This window comes from Ylistrum balloti, unplaced genomic scaffold (assembly GCF_031769215.1).
Source record: "Ylistrum balloti isolate Yb309-2 unplaced genomic scaffold, AGI_CSIRO_Ybal_v1 Utg370006, whole genome shotgun sequence".
Classification (NCBI taxonomy): Eukaryota; Metazoa; Mollusca; class Bivalvia; order Pectinida; family Pectinidae; genus Ylistrum; species Ylistrum balloti.
In genome coordinates this window covers 3,264,023-3,284,084 of record NW_026782081.1, presented here as the reverse complement: position 1 = coordinate 3,284,084, position 20,062 = coordinate 3,264,023, and the positions used below count along the sequence as shown (strand labels likewise).

Sequence of the window (20,062 nt, the reverse complement as noted above, 5' to 3'; positions counted from 1 at the left end):
AAATTAAACAACGTATAGCGGGGACATCGTGTAGTATCAATAGGGGTATACACTCAATCATTGTTACACATGTGAGGTCATCATATATGTGGTACTTCTTGATTGAATGCGGAAGGTTTAATATACCGAAAGCGCAGGAAATGGGACGGGGAATATTCGGGAAGAAGTTTCGGAAGTGTCATTGACAATGGCCTCTATGCTAGAAGATCAATTGACTGTTGACATACAGGACATTGTCACTGATTGATCTGTTTGATTGGAGGCTCAGAAGTAAGTTACAGTGAAGGGTATACGACAGTGGTCCTCATCGGGTATATGAATCAAGATAGATGTTTAGGGACAACAGGAAACAAAGGAGTGGACAAAAGGCATATACTTTTATAGCTGAAACACAATTTTTGTTTTAAGTTCTATGATGATTATTTAATATTTTTGTTCTCAACGAAAGAAAAGAAATTGTAAAAGCTCAAAATGGCAGAAACGGAAGATATACAAAAATTAATTGATTTAATGACAAATGTGCCTTTGACATCGTTGAACAATGGATGTAGAAGAAAAATTGGCATGTTCATGGACCTAGAAGGAAGCTTGATTCCAGATTCGGACATGTTTAACGATTGGTGTGGTTGTGCTGAACTTTTGAATTTCGAATTAAACGAAATCGAAAATATGAAACGTCAGAGGTATCCCACTCAGGAAATGCTCCAATTATGGAGTACCCGAGATAAACCCAAACCGACAGTTGGAAATCTTATTAACTTCCTGTGTCAGCTGAAAAGGTTTGATGTAATTCGAGAGTGTCGAAACATCATAGGTAAGATATTACCACTAATCTTATTCTGTATTGTTATCTAGAAATATAAATTAGACATAGTAATAGTTTAATAATCCAGCTTAGAAAATGTCTAGGATAATCCTATATAGGCAATTACTTAACTAAATATAGGTAAGTATATAAATTAAAATGTTCCTTCTGCGGTAGGAGAAAACAGGTACGCATTGGGCAAGATTGAGGGAGAAAATGATTACACGATAAAAGTTTGTATCAGATACAAACGATTTCATTGGTCGTATATATACTATATAAGACGAGAAGTTATGTTATGTACTGACATGTAAATTTACTTGTGATATTAGTAAATGTGGAAATACGTCCCTCTTTGTGTAACAGGTGATATACATAGTAAATATCAAATATACAAGATGTTTAAAAACTGGTTCATGGTACACGACTTTGCCTAGTCATTACTGATATATACACTGCTAAGTGGTAATGTAATTAAGATATATAACATGTTCTAGTAGTACATGTAGTACACATGAAGTGATATGAATTATTTACTAATCATTTCATAGATTAAACTCATGTAGTCGACCACTCAGAGGAATTGAAAACATCGATTTTCTCATGAGCTTTTCAAGTGTCTTATACTCGAAAAGCTCATGACCGAACACGCAGCGTAGATGTTTTCCGAAAATCTGGATTAGGTATCTTGTATCACTGTGCTATTTTAAGAACTCTGACGTGATAGGGCAAAGCAATGGGGATTTCCCACATAATTATTAATTCGGGGATTTTGGAAAGCTTGGCAAGTAGCTAAAAGTCAGAAACAGATTTTGTTTGGCTCATTGTGTGCATAGATAGAAATTGAGAACTTGATGAACTGGTCAAATTTAAACAAGTTATTTCACGTACTAAACACTACCAGGTTAAATTATGTCATCGATAAAGAAAATTAGAGAAATCTTAATCAGACTTCATAAAATTGAAAAAAATACTTAATGTCCATTTGACATCCCTTTTGGATGTTGAATAATATCAAACAAGTGTCCATGTGTATGATCGTAATATAAAATGCCAGATGAAAGTAATTGTCCACGTCTAAAAGCAAAGCTAACCAGCAATCCAATAAAATGACTCCAGCAGAGATAATCAGCAATCCAATAAAAGAACCCCAGCAGAGATAACCAGCAATCCAATAAAGGACCCCAGCAGAGATAACCAGCAATCCAATAAAAGGACCCCAGCAGAGCTAACCAGCAATCCAATAAAAGGACCCCAGCAGAGATAACCATCAATCCAATAAAAGGACTCCAGCAGAGATAACCAGCAATCCAATCATACCCGAACATTAAATATAAAGAACCTTCATATCTAGATACCATTTAAACATTTTAAACATTCAGATTTTACAGTTTTCATAGGTAAATGTTATATTTATATGAAGCCCTAATAAAAAAACCTTACAATTTCTTACATTATTAAGCACATTACAATGCAAGCTTGTCCGTCAGAAGCGGATATATATCACGAAATAGCAAAGTAATTGAGCAAAAACAAACATTGTGACAGGCAAAGCAGTGTTGTTTCGGTCAAGAATGAAAATTGTTTAAAATCATTTCCCTTACCATAAAGGTCAATGATAGGAGGCTAACCATGTCGTAATTACGGATCAATGATGAAGAGTCTATATTATCTTTGTGTCTTTGCAAGATCTGCTGTATCATCCATTGTATAAATATAGATAAATTGTATGCAGTCTTTCGAATCTTGCAAAATACCAGTTCAAGCTCTTATTTATAGATTGATCTGATTCTAGTTCTCACAGGTAGGAGGGATAGATACATAAGCGTATTTCTTAGGGTCTGGTAACCAGGCTAACTGCTTGTCAATGCCTTTGTTTACTTGCTGATTGCATGAAGACCAAACCGTTATCTCAACATTGGTCACTTCAGATGACGGTATAATATTTTACACCCGATCTATATAAAGATCTATTTTAAGGATTAAATTCATTGAAAAATATCATAAAATGTATCTTTTCATGCTAATTTTTTGTTACAGAAAGAGACGTTCAAAGGTGGTGGGAAAATGAACGAAATCTACAGGAAATCTGTGGTATGTTCACGAGATACATTTGTCGTAACTTTTATTCAATCATATTTAGTTAAAAGAGTACATGGTTAAAGCCGTCTATGTTAAATTACTAAATGAGGAGAAGGTCCTTACAAATAGGTGGTTTCTGGTTACTGAAAATTTAAAACTCGATATAGGTTTCCTAGTTCAATATTTTGAATTAATGTACATATGTAATCCTTGCAATATATCAGAGAGGCCGTCAATATTACTGTTTAGGCCTACGGAATGGTAGCAGGTTTTGCTGTGTGTGATAAGAAACAGACCAGTGCAACAACTAGGTTTCTGTCACCTCAGTGAGTGTATTAACCACATTTGCAAGAGGAAAACTATGAGTATTTTGCATCCCAAGGACCAGACCTATTTTATGTACAGGCATGGTATGTCGTATTAACTGCCCCAGCAGTGAGTAAAAGTTTTGTAGCAAACATGTTACGATAATCATTACTAAATCATCATTTGAATATCACCTGACTTCGAATTTCTTTCATTATCCTGTCTTACCCGCAAAATATATGATATATGATACATGTAACCTTTACCAAAGAATTGTTTACTGTGTTTACCGACATAGAGATAACGAGCCGTGTGAGAAATTACAGCTGACAGTTGGATATGTGTCAACTAAATGTGTTACAAGGTAGTATCTCCTCCAATATACATTGGTTTAGATATTCGTACATAGTGTTTTGTATTTCGACACATTTTACCTAAGTCTTACAAGCAACACACTTTATCAATCCATATACTTACTCAGTATGATGTGTTAGTTTAGAAAAAAATATTTGTGCCCCCTAGTGAAATCGAAAAAGGGAAAAAAGTTGACACAAAAGTAAGCCATTTTAAACCTTACGTACTTTAGAGACAGCGTAATTTGAAATGTTTATGTGATTTCTACATGAAAGTTTGCCATATTATCAGGGGAGTGTCTCCTTAGATCCGGAATGTTGTGTACCTGGCCCAGAGCTGATAAGGCTAATAACAGAGTATCGATATGTACTGTAGTGTCACTTGATACTACACACATATACAAGGAGGAAGTACATGATTATACTTGTATACAGAGACACATAACTATTATTTGTCACTTTAGGTATTATTTAGATTTTCAGTTCCGTTACACTTCTATTGAAATTTACATATGGTGCTACTTCAGTTAAAATGTCACATGGCATCGTCATTTCTTCCATGCTTTGATTTTGTTCCTTTTTGGAATACATAAGGTTATTACTTCTCCTATCTACATATATTTCCTTTTATTATCATTCATCAACATTTTGCGACATTTCGTTTACGAAATCATCTGAAACAGAGTAACCAATATTTTTCTTTACAATTATTCTCTCAATGATTATCAAAAATCGATAAAAACACAAAAGAATATCCTTAACATATTCAATGGTAATTAGGTATTGAATCTAATTTCCAATATGGCATATTATACGTTCAGGTAGCCACAAATGCAATTCTGTAGTAAGTTACATTGTATTATGAATCTATCTTACTGTTATCCTTTCGTGATCAAGGTTTACATGGCGGGTGTTTTCGATGAAGCGGAAAAACACCTGGTCTTATTCTCCTTGTACTTTTTCAGAAGTCTCCGTGTAAATATTTCGTTTGTTCATACATTTCCCTAACTTTTGAATTTAAGTTTGGGTTATGATTAAGTTGACATATTGATATATATACATATATATATACTTATATGTATATACATGTATTTGTTCTTCAGAAAATCCTACTTTTCGATCCCCCCTACAAGAAGAAACACAGACTGTAGCAGATGGTGAGCAGAAAACCTTACCTTATACATTATAGCTCAAATGGATGGCAAGCAACACGCCTCATCCCTATAACAGTAATATGATAAAGTCAATGAGATATTACGTGTAATGTCAATACAAGGACAATATTTACGTAAACCCCGCTACATTCTTATTAATTATTAATCCTTATTATCCTCATTAGTACTGATTCAAATCTGATTAATTCTACTAATTAGCTGTTCCTTATTTTTTATAAGTTACAAAATTATTCAAAGTCACATATTGTCCTTTTATATCGCAGTGAGTAGTCAACACGAGATCTATTACGATTGTTTCGTCATCTACAATCCTGAAGCAAGGGACCAGCTTGATTTTGTTAAGGAGATGAGTAATATCCTGGAGGGGCCGGAACACAACCTTCGTTTGTTCATCCCCTGGAGAGACGATTTAGTGGGAACAGCAGCGCATTCAGTATCGGCAGCCATTATAGAAAGAAAGTAAGGTTGTCATTCAAAATTGAATGAACAAGTCATAAATATATAACCTTCATCTTATCGGTTGCGATATCGTCTTCATAACAAAGGCAACACGCTGGATGTACGAAGAAGTGCCGAAACACCAACGTTATCATTTTGTTATGTCGCCTATTTTCACTTGCAGTCGTAGACTTTCGTAACATGGTTGTATCCACAAGTATAAGATCCAAGCTTGCTCCAATACGAAAGTCATCTATGTACTTGTATCATTGAAGTATTGAATAAAAATATTTTCAATATTTAAAATACTTAAACCAAATCCTGATAAATGCACATTGTACAAAATATCGTCATTATTGTCTCGTGCTATTGTAGCCTGAAGAAGTGTTTGGCATATACAATCATATCTATGGTGTACGCTCTAAAAAGGTAATATCCTCATATGATTTGTAACGGGATTGTCTCTTTCGAGAATGTTTTTTTCACATTCGTCCCTTTTTGCAGATGTCGTCGATGTGCTGTGATTTTATCTAAATCATTCTACAACAGTCCAGCAGCAGACTTCCAGCTTAAATTTGCGCATGCTCTGTCTCCAGGTAACAACACATATATCTCTATAACAAAGTATCAAAATATAAAGACAATGCAAAAGATATCACATTATACACCTTTAATTTATTGTTCATGTTCTTTAATTAATTCATCAATTTATTAAGAACTTAATTCATACACAATAAACACAAGTTAATTGTAAGAAATAAAATATAAAAGAGTCTGTCAAACAAAATGTAATATTAATACAGATCAATATATATGGCCATAACTGAACCACAGGTGAAAATCACGAAAGTCACACTACAGAGGAAAGTGGACAAACAATTTCCCCCTTGCAGCTTACTGACAGTTTAGAGTGTATAATTAGCATCACATGTTTCGAATTGTTATAGATACGTGTCATAAATACATAATATCATGCTGTATCAAAGGATGTGTCTCTGAGTACCTTCCCTATTTTCCTCCTAGCCCATCACAGTTATATTAATAGCTACCATCAAGGTTTTCTACATTGAATAGACACTGTAGACGCCATGGTTTTGGATATATATCTTAATTCACAACATTGTGTGGTAATACAAACTGTATATATTGTATGATATAGACAAGGGAAACAAGTTGTCTGATCCATATGTCTGATTATGTGTTAATAAATCAGTTATAGTATATATATACTGTGTAATTTTGTTTTACAGGAGCTCGTCAAAAGAGAGTGATTCCAATTTTGATAGAGAAGATAAAGCCTCCCGATATATTAAACTTTGTCGCTTCGGCGCCATTTTACAACCAGGGAATAAGACAGTGGCAATGGCCCCGCGTTGTTGCTACCATCAAATCGGAACTTCGGCCAGATCGACAAACATGGCTCCCGGAAGTCGATGCCTGGAATATCGCGTTAGATACTTCTGATGTGACAAAGCGAGAACTTTGGACACTCACCATTGCTACACAAGTTTATCCAGATGAGAAAAGACATATTCCAGACGTTGACGCACAAAAGAAAAAACTGAAAAATAAAAAGAAAGAATTGAAAGCAAAGCCTTGATTTAGAAAACCCGTTCCCCGATTTGAAGACAATGTTTTAAGATACATCAGACTGGATGAAAAAGGAAGGATGATTGCAAATTTAATCCATACTGCCACATAATTCAATATCTATATTACCCTGAAGTTAACGTAATGCAAAAACGCGATCATTCAACAGACGTCAAAGTCACTCCTGTGACAGCTTCGGACTAGACAAGATTAGAAATAATGGTACAATTACAGCGTGTCACTGGACAGGATTATAATTAATGGTACAATTACAGCTTGTGACTGGACAGGTTTAGAAATAATGGTACAATTACAGATTGTGACTGGACAGGATTATAAATAATGGTACAATTACAGCTTGTGACTGGGCAGGATTAGAAATAATGGTACAATTACAGATTGGGACTGGAAAGGATTAGAAATAATGGTACAATTACAGCGTGTGACTGGGCAGGATTAGAAATAATGGCACTATTACAGCTTGTGACTGGGCAGGATTAGAAATAATGGTACAATTACAGCTTGTGACTGGGCAGGATTAGAAATAATGGTACAATTATAGCGTGTGACTGGGCAGGATTAGAAATAATGCTGTCATCACAAGATGTAATTTTACAGATTTAAATTAATTTTAGCAGAAAGACTGTTCTTCTGGTATGGTGAGGAACAGCATTGAGCTACATACATGAAATAGTTCAGGATTTTACATATTGATTATTATTGCATATATTATTGAAGTTCGTCAATGATTTAATGACCGATTGTTTTCGAAAGGGGAAAAGAAAACAAAAAAGAAAAATTATACGAAATCCATCATAGGTTTGTTGCCAAAAGTATCATTACATGATCTTTGTTACATATTCTGTATATAATATCATTTATGATTAACACTTGCCTTGTTATAAATGTAAAACCATATATATACTAAATGTTTGTTATCAAGTATATGAAATATTTGTGATAACGAAACTTTTTCGTTTCCATACGTGCTTTATGTTTTATTAAGATTGTTGAGAAATCCGCACAATGATTGACATTAATTTTACTGTCTCGTTTTGGTATTGTTCAGATTATTAAAATGTCAAATCATCAGTATGACTTGTTGTAAATAACGTGAAAAAGTTTCTGATGATCTACCCATGTTAGTAAGTCACCACTTAAATCAAAATGTCGAACACAAGTAGTTCTATATAGTGTAATCTTTGGAAAACAAACGTTTATTGTATCAATCAGATAAAACAGAGAACTTGGAATCGAAGGCACTAGAGACGTTAGCTGTTTAATTTGATATTTACTTACACCATAGCTGAACGATATTATTTTATGAAGCTATACAAATAAGAAGAGGAAACATTCCAATAAATAGCTTTCACTCGCTCTTATCAAGCAAAATCTAGAGGAGCTGTAGTCCCTTAATTCAATCAAATGTAGTAATTTTCATCTATCTGATAATTTTAGAACACCATGTGTATATTCTGCACTATTCGAACGAATTAAAACGACAGTATCTAGTGGTTGTATTTCAGAATCGCCTGATAGATTTCCAAGAATGCTGAATATTCAGCTTGCAGTGATTTTAGAAATGGCGGTGGTATCAGAAATAATGTACAAATAGTATATTGATTTTCTTTAATGGAAAATTTCATGTCATGGATAAAGGAAAGGGGCATTATTATCTCCAAAGTAAGTTTTAAAAAATCACAAATTTAATATTCAGACATGGATATTTAAGACAATGGATAAAAAAAAGGAAAGGGGACACAGAAAAAAAAAACAGTTATTGGTATCAGAAATAATGACAAATAGTACTATATTGATTTAGAACTTGAAATTGTGACCCAATGTAATTATTTTGTTATGTTTTTTCATCTTTAATGGAAAATTTCATGTCATGGATAAAGGAAAGGGGCATTATTATCTCCAAAGTAAGTTTTAAAAAATCACAAATTTAATATTCAGCTTGCTAACAATACTCAAATATTGTGTATATTTTGATGAAACGGTGTATAACAGCTGGCTATTGAATATTCAAGCTGAGCTAAATGTAAAATTGTAAAATGTAAATATCCTCGAAAAAACACCGGACATGTTGCTCAGTTTCAAGACGGGCAAAGAAATGGCAAGACATATTTATACTATCTTCCCGTGTAGAACTTCACACACTTGCTTCATCAGTTTTCCAGCCATTGGCAACCAATCAGCAGGTATATTATGACAACACTCAGCCTAGTTCATTGTATCTATACTACAGAAATTGTTTGTGATTGTTTGGTCTGTTCTCGGCTTTGGAATTGCTGACATCAACACTGTGTTAGGTTAAGTGGGAAATTGAAACGCAAATTCTGTTTCAGATTACGTAAACTATACATAAATATTAATATATGTATTGAAGTGTCAAAAAAGTATCAAAAACGGAAACTAATTAATAAATATCAACTCTACCAAAAGGAAATTGACAATGAATAGCAAGTGTCATGTGCCAGTCGGTGCACTATTTTATGTTGTGCGCATTAATCTGGATACAGATAGGGAATGTTGTAAGGAAATTTCCATCAACAATGTAACATTCTGTGACATAAGTAAAGCCTTTGACAGAGTGTGGCACAAGGGTTTGCTGTTTAAGCTAAAACAAAATGGAATATCTGGTAATCTTTTAGCATGGTTTGGGAGCTACCTCCAGGATCGAAGCCAGCAGGTAATTATTGAAGGAAGTTCTTCAACTACTAAGGAGCTACATGCTGGGTTCCACAGGGTTCAATATTAGGTCCACTTCTTTTTATTGTTTTTATAAATGACATGATAAATGATATTGATGCTCATATTCGGCTTTTTGCAGATAATACATCACTTTTCATGAAAGTTGAAAATCCTGAGAGTGCAGGGACTATTTTAAATTCTGACCTAAACAAAATTAGTACCTGGCCCAAGCAGTGGTTAGTTAATTTCAACCCCAACAAAACTGAAAGTATGGTCCTTACTAAAAAGAGAACTGCTACAGCTCACCCTCCCTTATTTATGAATAATACCCAAATACAAGAAGTCCAGCAACATACACATCTAGGTGTAACTACAGATGGAAATTGTTTTTGGCATGCCCACATTACTAATATACTTGCTAAGGCATGGAAAAGGCTAGATATTCTTAGAGGGTTAAGGTTTAAGTTAGATAGGAAATCTCTAGAAATTATGTATTTTTGTTACATACGTCCCATCTTGGAATATGCTGATATAATCTTGGGTAACTGTACCCAACAAGATTGCCAAGAATCGTGACTGGAGGAACCAAATCTGCTTCATCCAATTCCATTATGCTTGAAACAGGATGGGAAACTTTGGCACATAGGCGTTACAAACATAGAATGTTAACTTCATACAAAATATTTCATGGTGCTGCACCATTATACTTACAATATTTGCTTCCTCCTATTATAGGAAATGAACAAAAATTATAATTTAATGACCAATTCCAATATGCATCCGCCAGCAAGTAGGACAAATATCTATATGAACTCTTTTTTACCTACTGCTATCAGGGAATGGAATGGCATACCAAATAACATAAGAAACTCTCCAACTTTAAAAACTTTCAAAAAACACCTAGATAAACAAATTATTAAACCTCTATACTACTTTGTTGGTGAACGCTGGGCTCAGGTAATGCACACTCGTCTTCGTCTTGGATGTAGCTCTCTCAATTATCATCTCTATAATAATCATGTTTCAGATACAGATCTGTGTGTATGTGGGCAGGTTGAAACTCCCTATCATTATCTGATGCAGTGTGTACGCTTTAATCGAGCTACAGAAAATACCCTAGATACATTAAATTTCACTTTATCACTAGAATTACTCATTCATGGTGACCCAAACCTGTCTCAAGATGATAATATCATTATATTTGAAACGGTGCAAAGGTACATGGTAGAGTCGGGGAGATTCTAGGTGCCGTATGGAGTTTTTTTGTGCTCTCTTTACCTCTTCCTTTCTCCTATCTTATCAACTTATGTTACCTTCTTATGGTTTACATATTAGCGGTCAGTGTTCATCAGTGAATGTCAAGTTTAAAAAAAAGTCTTTTTCAATGTGTTTAATGTAAATTGTACTATTGTAACTGTTTTATATTGGAGATGGCTTAATATAAGATTTATAATCTTGTTGCCAGATCCATTTTCCAGTTTTATAAGTTGTGTATGTGTATATTGTAAAGGAAAATCTGAAAATAAAATAATGTTTATACCAACAATGTAACATATGTGTGATTTGTTTAAGCAAGAAATCTGTCCTATTTGCAGAGATGCAAATCTCTGCACATCTATTCATATATCATAGTTATGAAATTCAAGTATAGAAACTGTAACATTACACAGAATTATTACGGTGATTCTCAAGTAGTCTTCTCTAAACAACTATATTTGGGCACGGACTAGTGTCAACAGATAACCTTTTTGACAAGATATTTCTATCACATTTTGCTGCACAGGTACTGACAACAGAACGCATAAGTGCTCCGTAAGATGTCTACATACGGACATGAACAATTACCTTGAGTCCCGATACGATTAGATGATAAGATAATAAAGGTTTTGAGGACGCACGTGTCGTATTCCCATTGTCCACTCCCAGGGGTCTACATTTTACATGGTCTTTGCTTATCCTACTAGGGTCATTTGTCGTATATAATAATAAGAAAACAACGCTCCCTTTCATTCGTACAAAGAACACCATTATGCCGGGACAGAGCTCAGGTGGAGCCGCCGCACTGGCGGCTTTGCTTGGTCTTCTGTCTGCTGTGAGTGGACAGTCCGTGGTTTGCAACCAGCCGTCCAATAAATCCAGTACCGTGTATGATTTCTCCATCCGCGACCTCCACAAGGAGAAGACGATGCACATGTCCGACTACCGCGGCAAGGTCCTGCTGGTGGTCAACGTGGCAACGTACTGAGGCAAGACGCCACAGTACTTCGGTTTGAATGCACTACAAAACGACTATGGGTCCCGCGGACTTCAGGTCATCGGAGTCCCATGTAACCAGTTCCATGAGGTAAACAGAAACAAATAAACAACTACCAATGAAAATTTCGATCCTATAATCATAATTTCATCAATCCATTGCTGATCAGTGGTAATCATTGGTACGTTTCCAACTCATTTAGCAACTGTGTCAAATCCGTTCTACCTTTGACATCATAGAACATCACATTACGTTCACACCACCATGGACACTATTAATGGCATGCGAGCTCTCCACTAGATATAGTTTTGCCAATTATGTCTTTTTTTAAGAATAGTCAAATACAACGATATCTACATCTATGATAAATGTCGTGTATAGATTCTATAGCTGGTCTATAGTAAATAAAGCACCCATTGATACGTTTGTTTTAAATATATGAGGACCTCAAGATCCAACAAACCGTCGATCACTCCACTAGATTCTAGCAATCAACCATCCCTGTTAGTCATGCATCACTGATCATGAAATAACTTGCAACTTTAGCACTCCAAGGCAGATATGAAAAGAAACATGAAGCAACCAACTAAGGGATTCAAATCCCGTTCTATATTTCCATTGAGTAATCTGGCGTAACCTTGGTTCTAAGCTGTCAGCTGTGATGAATCTGTAAAGGAAATATATTCGCACATAGAAGCTTACAAAAGTAACGGGAAAAAAATCTTGATTTTGTTTGATGACACTAACGACAAAGATACTGGTGCCACATATCAGATGTAATATATCTATAAAAAGAACAGATGTGCAATCTTATTTTTGTTTCCCATACCAATATCACTAATAATTCCTATATTGTTAAGGAAGAGCCCGGATGGAACGGTACCGAAATCATGAACGGCATCATGTACGTCCGTCCTGGTAACGGTTTTCGCCCAGTCTTTCCTCTCACCGAGAAGGTTGATGTTAATGGAGCTGTTCAGCATCCTCTATACGTGTATCTCAAGGTACGTCACTTCCGGTCTTTTCTAAATTCTAAATCATCACAAATACATTATCGAACGAATATGAGTATTTGAGGCATACAGAAATAAATATAATAACGAAATTGTGCAAGTAAAGTTTCTACTAGCAATTTAACGTTATCTGTAGATATCCGTTCCTTTTTATAGGAGTTTTGTCCTCCAATAGACAGCTTCTTCCGAGTGTTTACCAATGGGGAGCCGCGTTCTATAAACGATGTTCACTGGAACTTCGAGAAGTTTCTGGTCGGCCGGGATGGTCGGATAGTTAGCAGGTACCATCCAAGAGTTCTCCCTATAGAAATCAGACCCGACATTGAAACAGAACTCAACAAATCTCCGCCAATGAGTTCCATTACTACACCAAGTAGCGTCATCATAGGATAGAGGGGCAGGGTCTATTCAGAGGAGTTTAAACTTTTTATATAACTTAAACACATCAATAACGTTTGAAACATTAAACATCATCATTGTTCGCTCTTATTGTCAAATAGTGTTTTTCAACACGTCATAATTAACTATGACGTAGTCGTTGTCAACAGCAACAAGCTGCCGGCGGCTACCGATGGATGTGGAAGTTAGGAGGTTATTTAGTGCATTCAACCTTTTATGAAAACATCCTTTGATTAGCGTGGATGACTAATCACTATTTATTATGTAAAACATAGACAATAAACATGTGTTCAATATATTTCAGTATTTGTTGTCTTCTATTTCACAGATTAATTACACATGTCAAAGATGATAGATCAAGTTGTAGGAGTAGAAACAGTGACGATTTACCGCCAAAACGTCAGTTCCAGCGGATTAATTTCAGTTTAATTCAAGCTATAATCGGCATATATAACAACAATATTGTCATTGAATCATCTTGTTATGACATTTATGATTGTAATAAATGACAGTCTAAACGTAAAGAACGCTAACTCCTTTAATTATATGCTGGTGTGAAGTATACCTTCACACAAGTCACTACAGGGGTATTTTATTTATCTCGATCACACACGAATACATTAGATTTTATAATAGTCACGGTTGTACCTTACATTTATTATCATTTTGGTGTGATAATATTTAGAAAAAATTCGGAAAATGTGTCAGGTCTCATTAATACGTAAGCGGACATATTGTCTGATTGTCTATACAATCGACAATTTACGGTAAAGGAAATAAACTCACTGTTGTACTGCTAAGGTCATAATCCTGATTATACAAAATGGTAGTATAATAATCATTTACGGTAATAACGTCACTTAACTATTTGATATACAACATGCACCTAACACCATCAGAATAACGGAAAAACAGTAATCTCTATACACAAATCATTTCTTAAAACGGAATATAATGAAAAAAAAAGTTCATGTATTCATAAAAGCAATAAATATCACTGTTGTTAAAACCAAAACGAGAACGCAAACTGGATGTACAACATAATCATCACTTAATAAAACTACAACTTGTATACAATGTTTGGTTTATACTAGATGAATTAACATCGTCACAGACCTACAATACCAGGTCTGGTTGGTGTTTGTGTTTCCCTGCTACCACACTATAGAGTAACATCACTGCCTTCGTTGTAATCATGATCTATGGTGACTGGGTTATCTTGTCTGCTTTGATCTCAAAATGACAGCCTTCATATGTCGGTTTGTGCATTTAAATGTCGTACACATACAACCTTATATGAATATGTATGACAACACCTTACATGATATACAATGGCTAACACGGTGACAAAGGGATATAAGACTCATTAACATTACTATATTATCAACATCCACACTGTATCTACATACAACCGCTTTTCCCCTAAACTTTAGATGAAACATGAAAGCGAGGAAACAAAACAATAGAAAAATTGGTAACTCTGGGAAGTTTTATGTGGTAATTTTGATATCATTGAGAAATATTGCATTTCTTTGTGCGGTATGGCGATGAACGTAATTTACTGCTCGGTATTATACACTGTTCTCATTTGGGAACGTGGCATTACGTATTTGAAGTGACCAGCGTTTAATTTTTCTTTTGTTCATATTTTGCCAATGTTTTATAAAATTTAAGGTTGGATTATGATTCTGTGTGAAATTAATATGTTCATGCTGTTTTTAAATCGTCTTACAATTGATATACACAAACTTGTTGACCTGGTGATTATATGATATAATTATTTGTGTAACAAATCGCTGGTCCCAATATTTATCTTTTTTTATATAGAAGGCACATATGTATACCATTCGTTTTAGTTTTCTCCGGAAACATTTGTGTTCGTGTAAATATCCAGTCTAAATGTATATATGTTATTTACAAACATGGACATACACAATAAATAACTGCGAATTTTGAGGCAACTCAAGTCTTTGTCAGATCTCCCACCGAGTTTTCGCCCCTGGACCCTCTCTTGAAAGGATACACTCCTAATAGCATTTGCTACGTCACTGTGCTAAAAACTTCGGGTAAGAGAGTGAAAAGGGCAGACACTATTGAAATGAAAAAGAGACGTTCTTAAAATATCCATCAGACGCAATAATCAAATACAGATTGAAAACAAAATCAATTTTTAAGACTGTGATAATGGCAACTAAGGCGTCGACATAGGTGTTAAACTCTTAAATGTTCTATCAAATACCAGTGCTGTCATCACAAAACCTGATATTTCATTCATCAAATTGTATTGACAAAATTGAAAAGTCCATTGTATCGAATAACAGACAAATCCTGCATAAACACTTTCCATCAAAAGGACGTATTAGGATAAACGATGAAATATTAGTAGGAAGGTAATGGTAGACAAGGCTAAGGGGAGATAACTCAAGATGAAAACAACTCGCACACTTAATGTGCTAGTACATTAATGTCAGCAAATGTATACACGATCATAGACAGATATTGGCTGACTTAATTCCAGGTGCTTATATCACACGGATCACTGCTACCACAGCTTTTTAATACACTGAATAATATGTATTCGTATTAGTAAGCATATGTTGCTCAACCAGAATGTCTTATGTAATTAACAAACAATTTGACAGGCACTGACATTGTCGGAATAAACCCGCAAATATGTTTTTGCTGTATTCGGCAATGACGGAAAATAGCTGTATTTTTTCACGTGTGTTTATTCGACAGCATCGATTTTTAAATCTACTGAAATATTACGTTAAACACTATAAAAAAATACTGAATTAAGCGATTTTATATATTATAATGAAAAGTTTATTTCCGAAAATTCATAAAATCGCTGACATATCCATTGACGTTTAGAGTTTGGCAAACGTCATCAGCCAAAATTCAGAGTAACGTTAACGTCAAGTATACAAAGATTGAACAACAACGCTGTTGAAATTTTCAATCAATGGTCAGTGTCTTCAAATATAAGCTTCATTTGTCTCTCTTCACCCTGATTGAGGGTTATACATCTTAGCACATGACTCATCGACGATTTTCACATACGGTAGATGATGAATTTAAACTTTGTTAATTAAAGATGCTGTGTTAAAGTTTGGGATTTAATAACTCAACATTGAGTTTATTTTTTTAAAGTATGTATACTATCATGACGAATCATGGTATACATGTATACCTGTATAAAACGATCCCACATTGCACTTTATGATTTTCACCTACAGTGAACCTTTTAAAATGATTGCGTCATGTTGAGGTATTGCGTTTAGCTGTACACGAAGTCTACCTACATTTTTACTTAACCTTGGTGATACGGAGAAGAGACGTGAGACATATCATTACATATAATTTATTCCAGTGCACAGGTGTATGCCGTCATGAAGTCACGCTTCATTTACATAATCAGTAGACTTATTATATAGGAATTTTCAAGTCAACAGGATCCCGGATAAATAATTTTGTTATGTTTTTGTGCATTGTGATCGATAACACTGAATAAATCAATGTCAATTGTTAGAAAGTTCTATCATATTGATGAAGAAATTATACTTGTGGCAAGACCGAATCGCATTGTAATGCTTGATGACATATTTTGTTCAATATAGCTCACAACTGCTGAATCCAATAGGAATTACTACAACCATTCTATGTTTTAGTCGTGAATAATATGTAGGCAGATAGAAGATCTGTAGAGGATTTTACTTGACAACAAACATAAATAAGGGTTTCTCGACACCTGCTTTATGTTTGTCCAAAAATAGATCAAGTTAGGAAAAATGTGAATAATAACCTGACCAATATAGTCGTATTCTTTCTGTCGTTGTATTGCCTAATAAATCGACTGCGTAAACTAACTATGTTTCGAACGTCCTTATTAACGATTCAACCTTCAGTCCAACCTATACGATAATATTGATTTTTCCAATGTCACAGGGTATACCATTATTTTACCTATTTTTGTAATATTACAGACCATAATACACACGACTTTGTAAAAGGAGCTGAAACAAATGCACACATGTACTTTTTTTTCAAGTTAGGATCCTTTATTTGGACTGGTGCAATTTTTCTTTTTGTTACATATACTGCTCACGTGTACATGGTGGTATATATGCGCAAGCAGACACGTGCAGATTCCAGTGAAACTACGAAACAGGTTTGTCGGCTGAATCACATTTCATCATCATCTTCATCTATATTGTACTTGAGAAGAATTAGCCCAAGGTAAGTTTTTGATTTGTAAAATTCCAAACATCCATATGTGAATCCTGGCGATATTTAATACATATTGGAAAAACTTTAAACTTTAAAGACGTTCATACTTCTTTGTAAGAAAAACACTGTATTTGTATTACCAGTCGATATCATCAAAGGTATTAGTTCTGGTTATTTTTCTCGGACGGTTAAAGACATTAAGCGGAAAACTGTTTACGTGTGCGTTTTTCGTTTTTTTCTCTTAATTTCAAAATATGTTGGAAAATATCTGCAGCCTAGTGTTTAATGTCGTGAATTATCTTAATCTGTCTTATTAATATAATTACCAGTGTTCATCCGGCATTAGGTGTTAAATCACAGATATTGTTAGTCTTTTAATGTCTATCTGGAATACACTGACGTATACATTATTTCGTGTTTATCTAGAATACACTGACGTATACATTATTTCGTGTTTATCTGGAATACACTGACGTATACATTATTCCGTGTCTATCTGGAATACACTGACGTATACATTATTTCGTGTTTATCTGGAATACACTGACGTATACATTATTTCGTGTTTATCTGGAATACACTGACGTATACATTATTCCGTGTCTATCTGGAATACACTGACGTATACATTATTTCGTGTTTATCTGGAATACACTGACGTATACATTATTTCGTGTTTATCTGGAATACACTGACGTATACATTATTCAATGTTTATCTGGAATACACTGACGTATACATTATTTCGTGTCTATCTGGAATACACTGACGTATACATTATTTCGTGTTTATCTGGAATACACTGACGTATATATTATTCAATGTTTATCTGGAATACACTGACGTATACATTATTCAATGTTCATCTGGAATACACTGACGTATACATTATTCAATGTTTATCTGGAATACACTGACGTATACATTATTTCGTGTTTATCTGGAATACACTGACGTATATATTATTCAATGTTTATCTGGAATACACTGACGTATACATTATTCAATGTTCATCTGGAATACACTGACGTATACATTATTCAATGTTTATCTGGAATACACAGACGTATACATTATTTCGTGTCTATCTAGAATACACTGACGTATACATTATTTCGTGTTTATCTGGAATACACTGACGTATACATAATTCGTGTCTATCTGGAATACACTGACGTATACATCATTTCGTGTCTATCTGGAATACACTGACGTTTACATTATTTCGTGTCTATCTGGAATACACTGACGTATACATTATTTCGTGTCTATCTGGAATACACTGACGTATACATTATTTCGTGTCTATCTGGAATACACTGACGTATACATTGTTTCGTGTCTATCTGGAATACACTGACGTATACATTGTTTCGTGTCTATCTGGAATACACTGACGTATACATTGTTTCGTGTCTATCTGGAATACACTGACGTATACATTGTTTCGTGTCTATCTGGAATACACTGACGTATACATTATTTCGTGTCTATCTGGAATACACTGACGTATACATTATTTCGTGTCTATCTGGAATACACTGACGTATACATTATTTCGTGTCTATCTGGAATACACTGACGTATACATTATTTCGTGTCTATCTGGAATACACTGACGTATACATTATTTCGTGTCTATCTGGAATACACTGACGTATACATTATTTCGTGTCTATCTGGAATACACTGACGTATACATTATTTCGTGTCTATCTGGAATACACTGACGTATACATTATTTCGTGTTTATCTGGAATACACTGGTCGTTAGATTTGATGTTTCTGATGACATGAGTTTAATCACGTACACTAAGGTGATTTCCCGTTGATGTGGTAAACACTCACTACTAAATCTAAATACGCGTGTTTGTTTGGAAGTCATTAACGATAACTTATGTGCATAGTGAAAATGCGGAATTTATATAAAAAAAAATCACGACTTCTATATTTATCACCTCGTTACGTAGTCAGTGTGCGTATTGTGGGAAACCGGTGTTTATTCTGAATAAAATAGCCGAATCTGCTTGTAAACTGTGAGAATTCAGTATTTACACGGAATGTCATCGACATAGATGGCGATCCGGTACCAGGTCCGAAGGATTGGCTGTATTACGCAATATCGTTATCTGAATTGATTGGACGGCAAGACTAAGGCGGAAGGTGGAGCAATAATTCTAATTCTTTCATAAGCCTGACTTTTGACATGTTTACAAGAATTCATGAATTTCAATTATCCATAATTCAGCACAAACCAAAATTTTGTACATTTCATCATTCAGTACAAACCGGAACCGTGTACATTCCACAATTCAGCACAGACCAGAATATCCTATAGTTTTCTATTGTTTTTCAAATGTATTTTGTCCGTCATTTCTTTGAACCAGGATAAAGTGTAGACAGTGACGAAATATAATGGAAACGACAAGGCATTTCAATACAATACAATATTACAATATTGAGCCGTGCTGGCATTGAATTATACTGATGATGTAATAGATTGTGGTATTTACAGCTGTGATAGGTGGGTCAGTATCTTTGTAATACTTATCATATTTCGAGCATTTAATCTTGTATAATGTTGGTTTAAGGTGTATTTGCCAAAACTTGATAGTGACGAGAGGATCTGACTCTTTTTATAACAACATGAACTAGACATTATCCTCTAAACAAGGTATTGGTTAAGGAAGTCGTGATTTGTGCGACAGAAAAAAAAATTT

At 34.5% G+C, this 20,062-nt stretch overlaps 2 protein-coding genes across 2 annotated transcripts; both read left to right on the top strand.

Moving 5' to 3' along the window:
* The first annotated feature begins 471 nt into the window (after positions 1-471).
* Positions 472-6,759, top strand: LOC132548209 (myeloid differentiation primary response protein MyD88-like). The gene is made up of 6 exons (XM_060212030.1): positions 472-814; positions 2,846-2,899; positions 4,650-4,703; positions 4,985-5,180; positions 5,664-5,755; positions 6,410-6,759. The coding sequence occupies exons 1-6, from the start codon at positions 472-474 to the stop codon at positions 6,757-6,759; spliced, it is 1,089 nt and encodes a 362-aa protein (XP_060068013.1).
* Positions 6,760-11,475: 4,716 nt separating this feature from the next.
* On the top strand, positions 11,476-13,106 carry LOC132548207 (glutathione peroxidase-like). The gene is made up of 3 exons (XM_060212029.1): positions 11,476-11,790; positions 12,561-12,704; positions 12,870-13,106. The coding sequence occupies exons 1-3, from the start codon at positions 11,476-11,478 to the stop codon at positions 13,104-13,106; spliced, it is 696 nt and encodes a 231-aa protein (XP_060068012.1).
* Positions 13,107-20,062: the final 6,956 nt, after the last annotated feature.

Bases quoted from the DNA above. Each gene is read 5' to 3' on its own strand.
- LOC132548209 (XM_060212030.1), top strand. From the start codon at position 472: ATGGCAGAAACGGAAGATATACAAAAATTAATTGATTTAATGACAAAT. The intron at 2,900-4,649 runs GTATGTTCACGA...TTTGTTCTTCAG, and splicing joins AAATCTACAGGAAATCTGTG to AAAATCCTACTTTTCGATCC. The intron at 4,704-4,984 runs GTGAGCAGAAAA...TTTATATCGCAG, and splicing joins AACACAGACTGTAGCAGATG to TGAGTAGTCAACACGAGATC.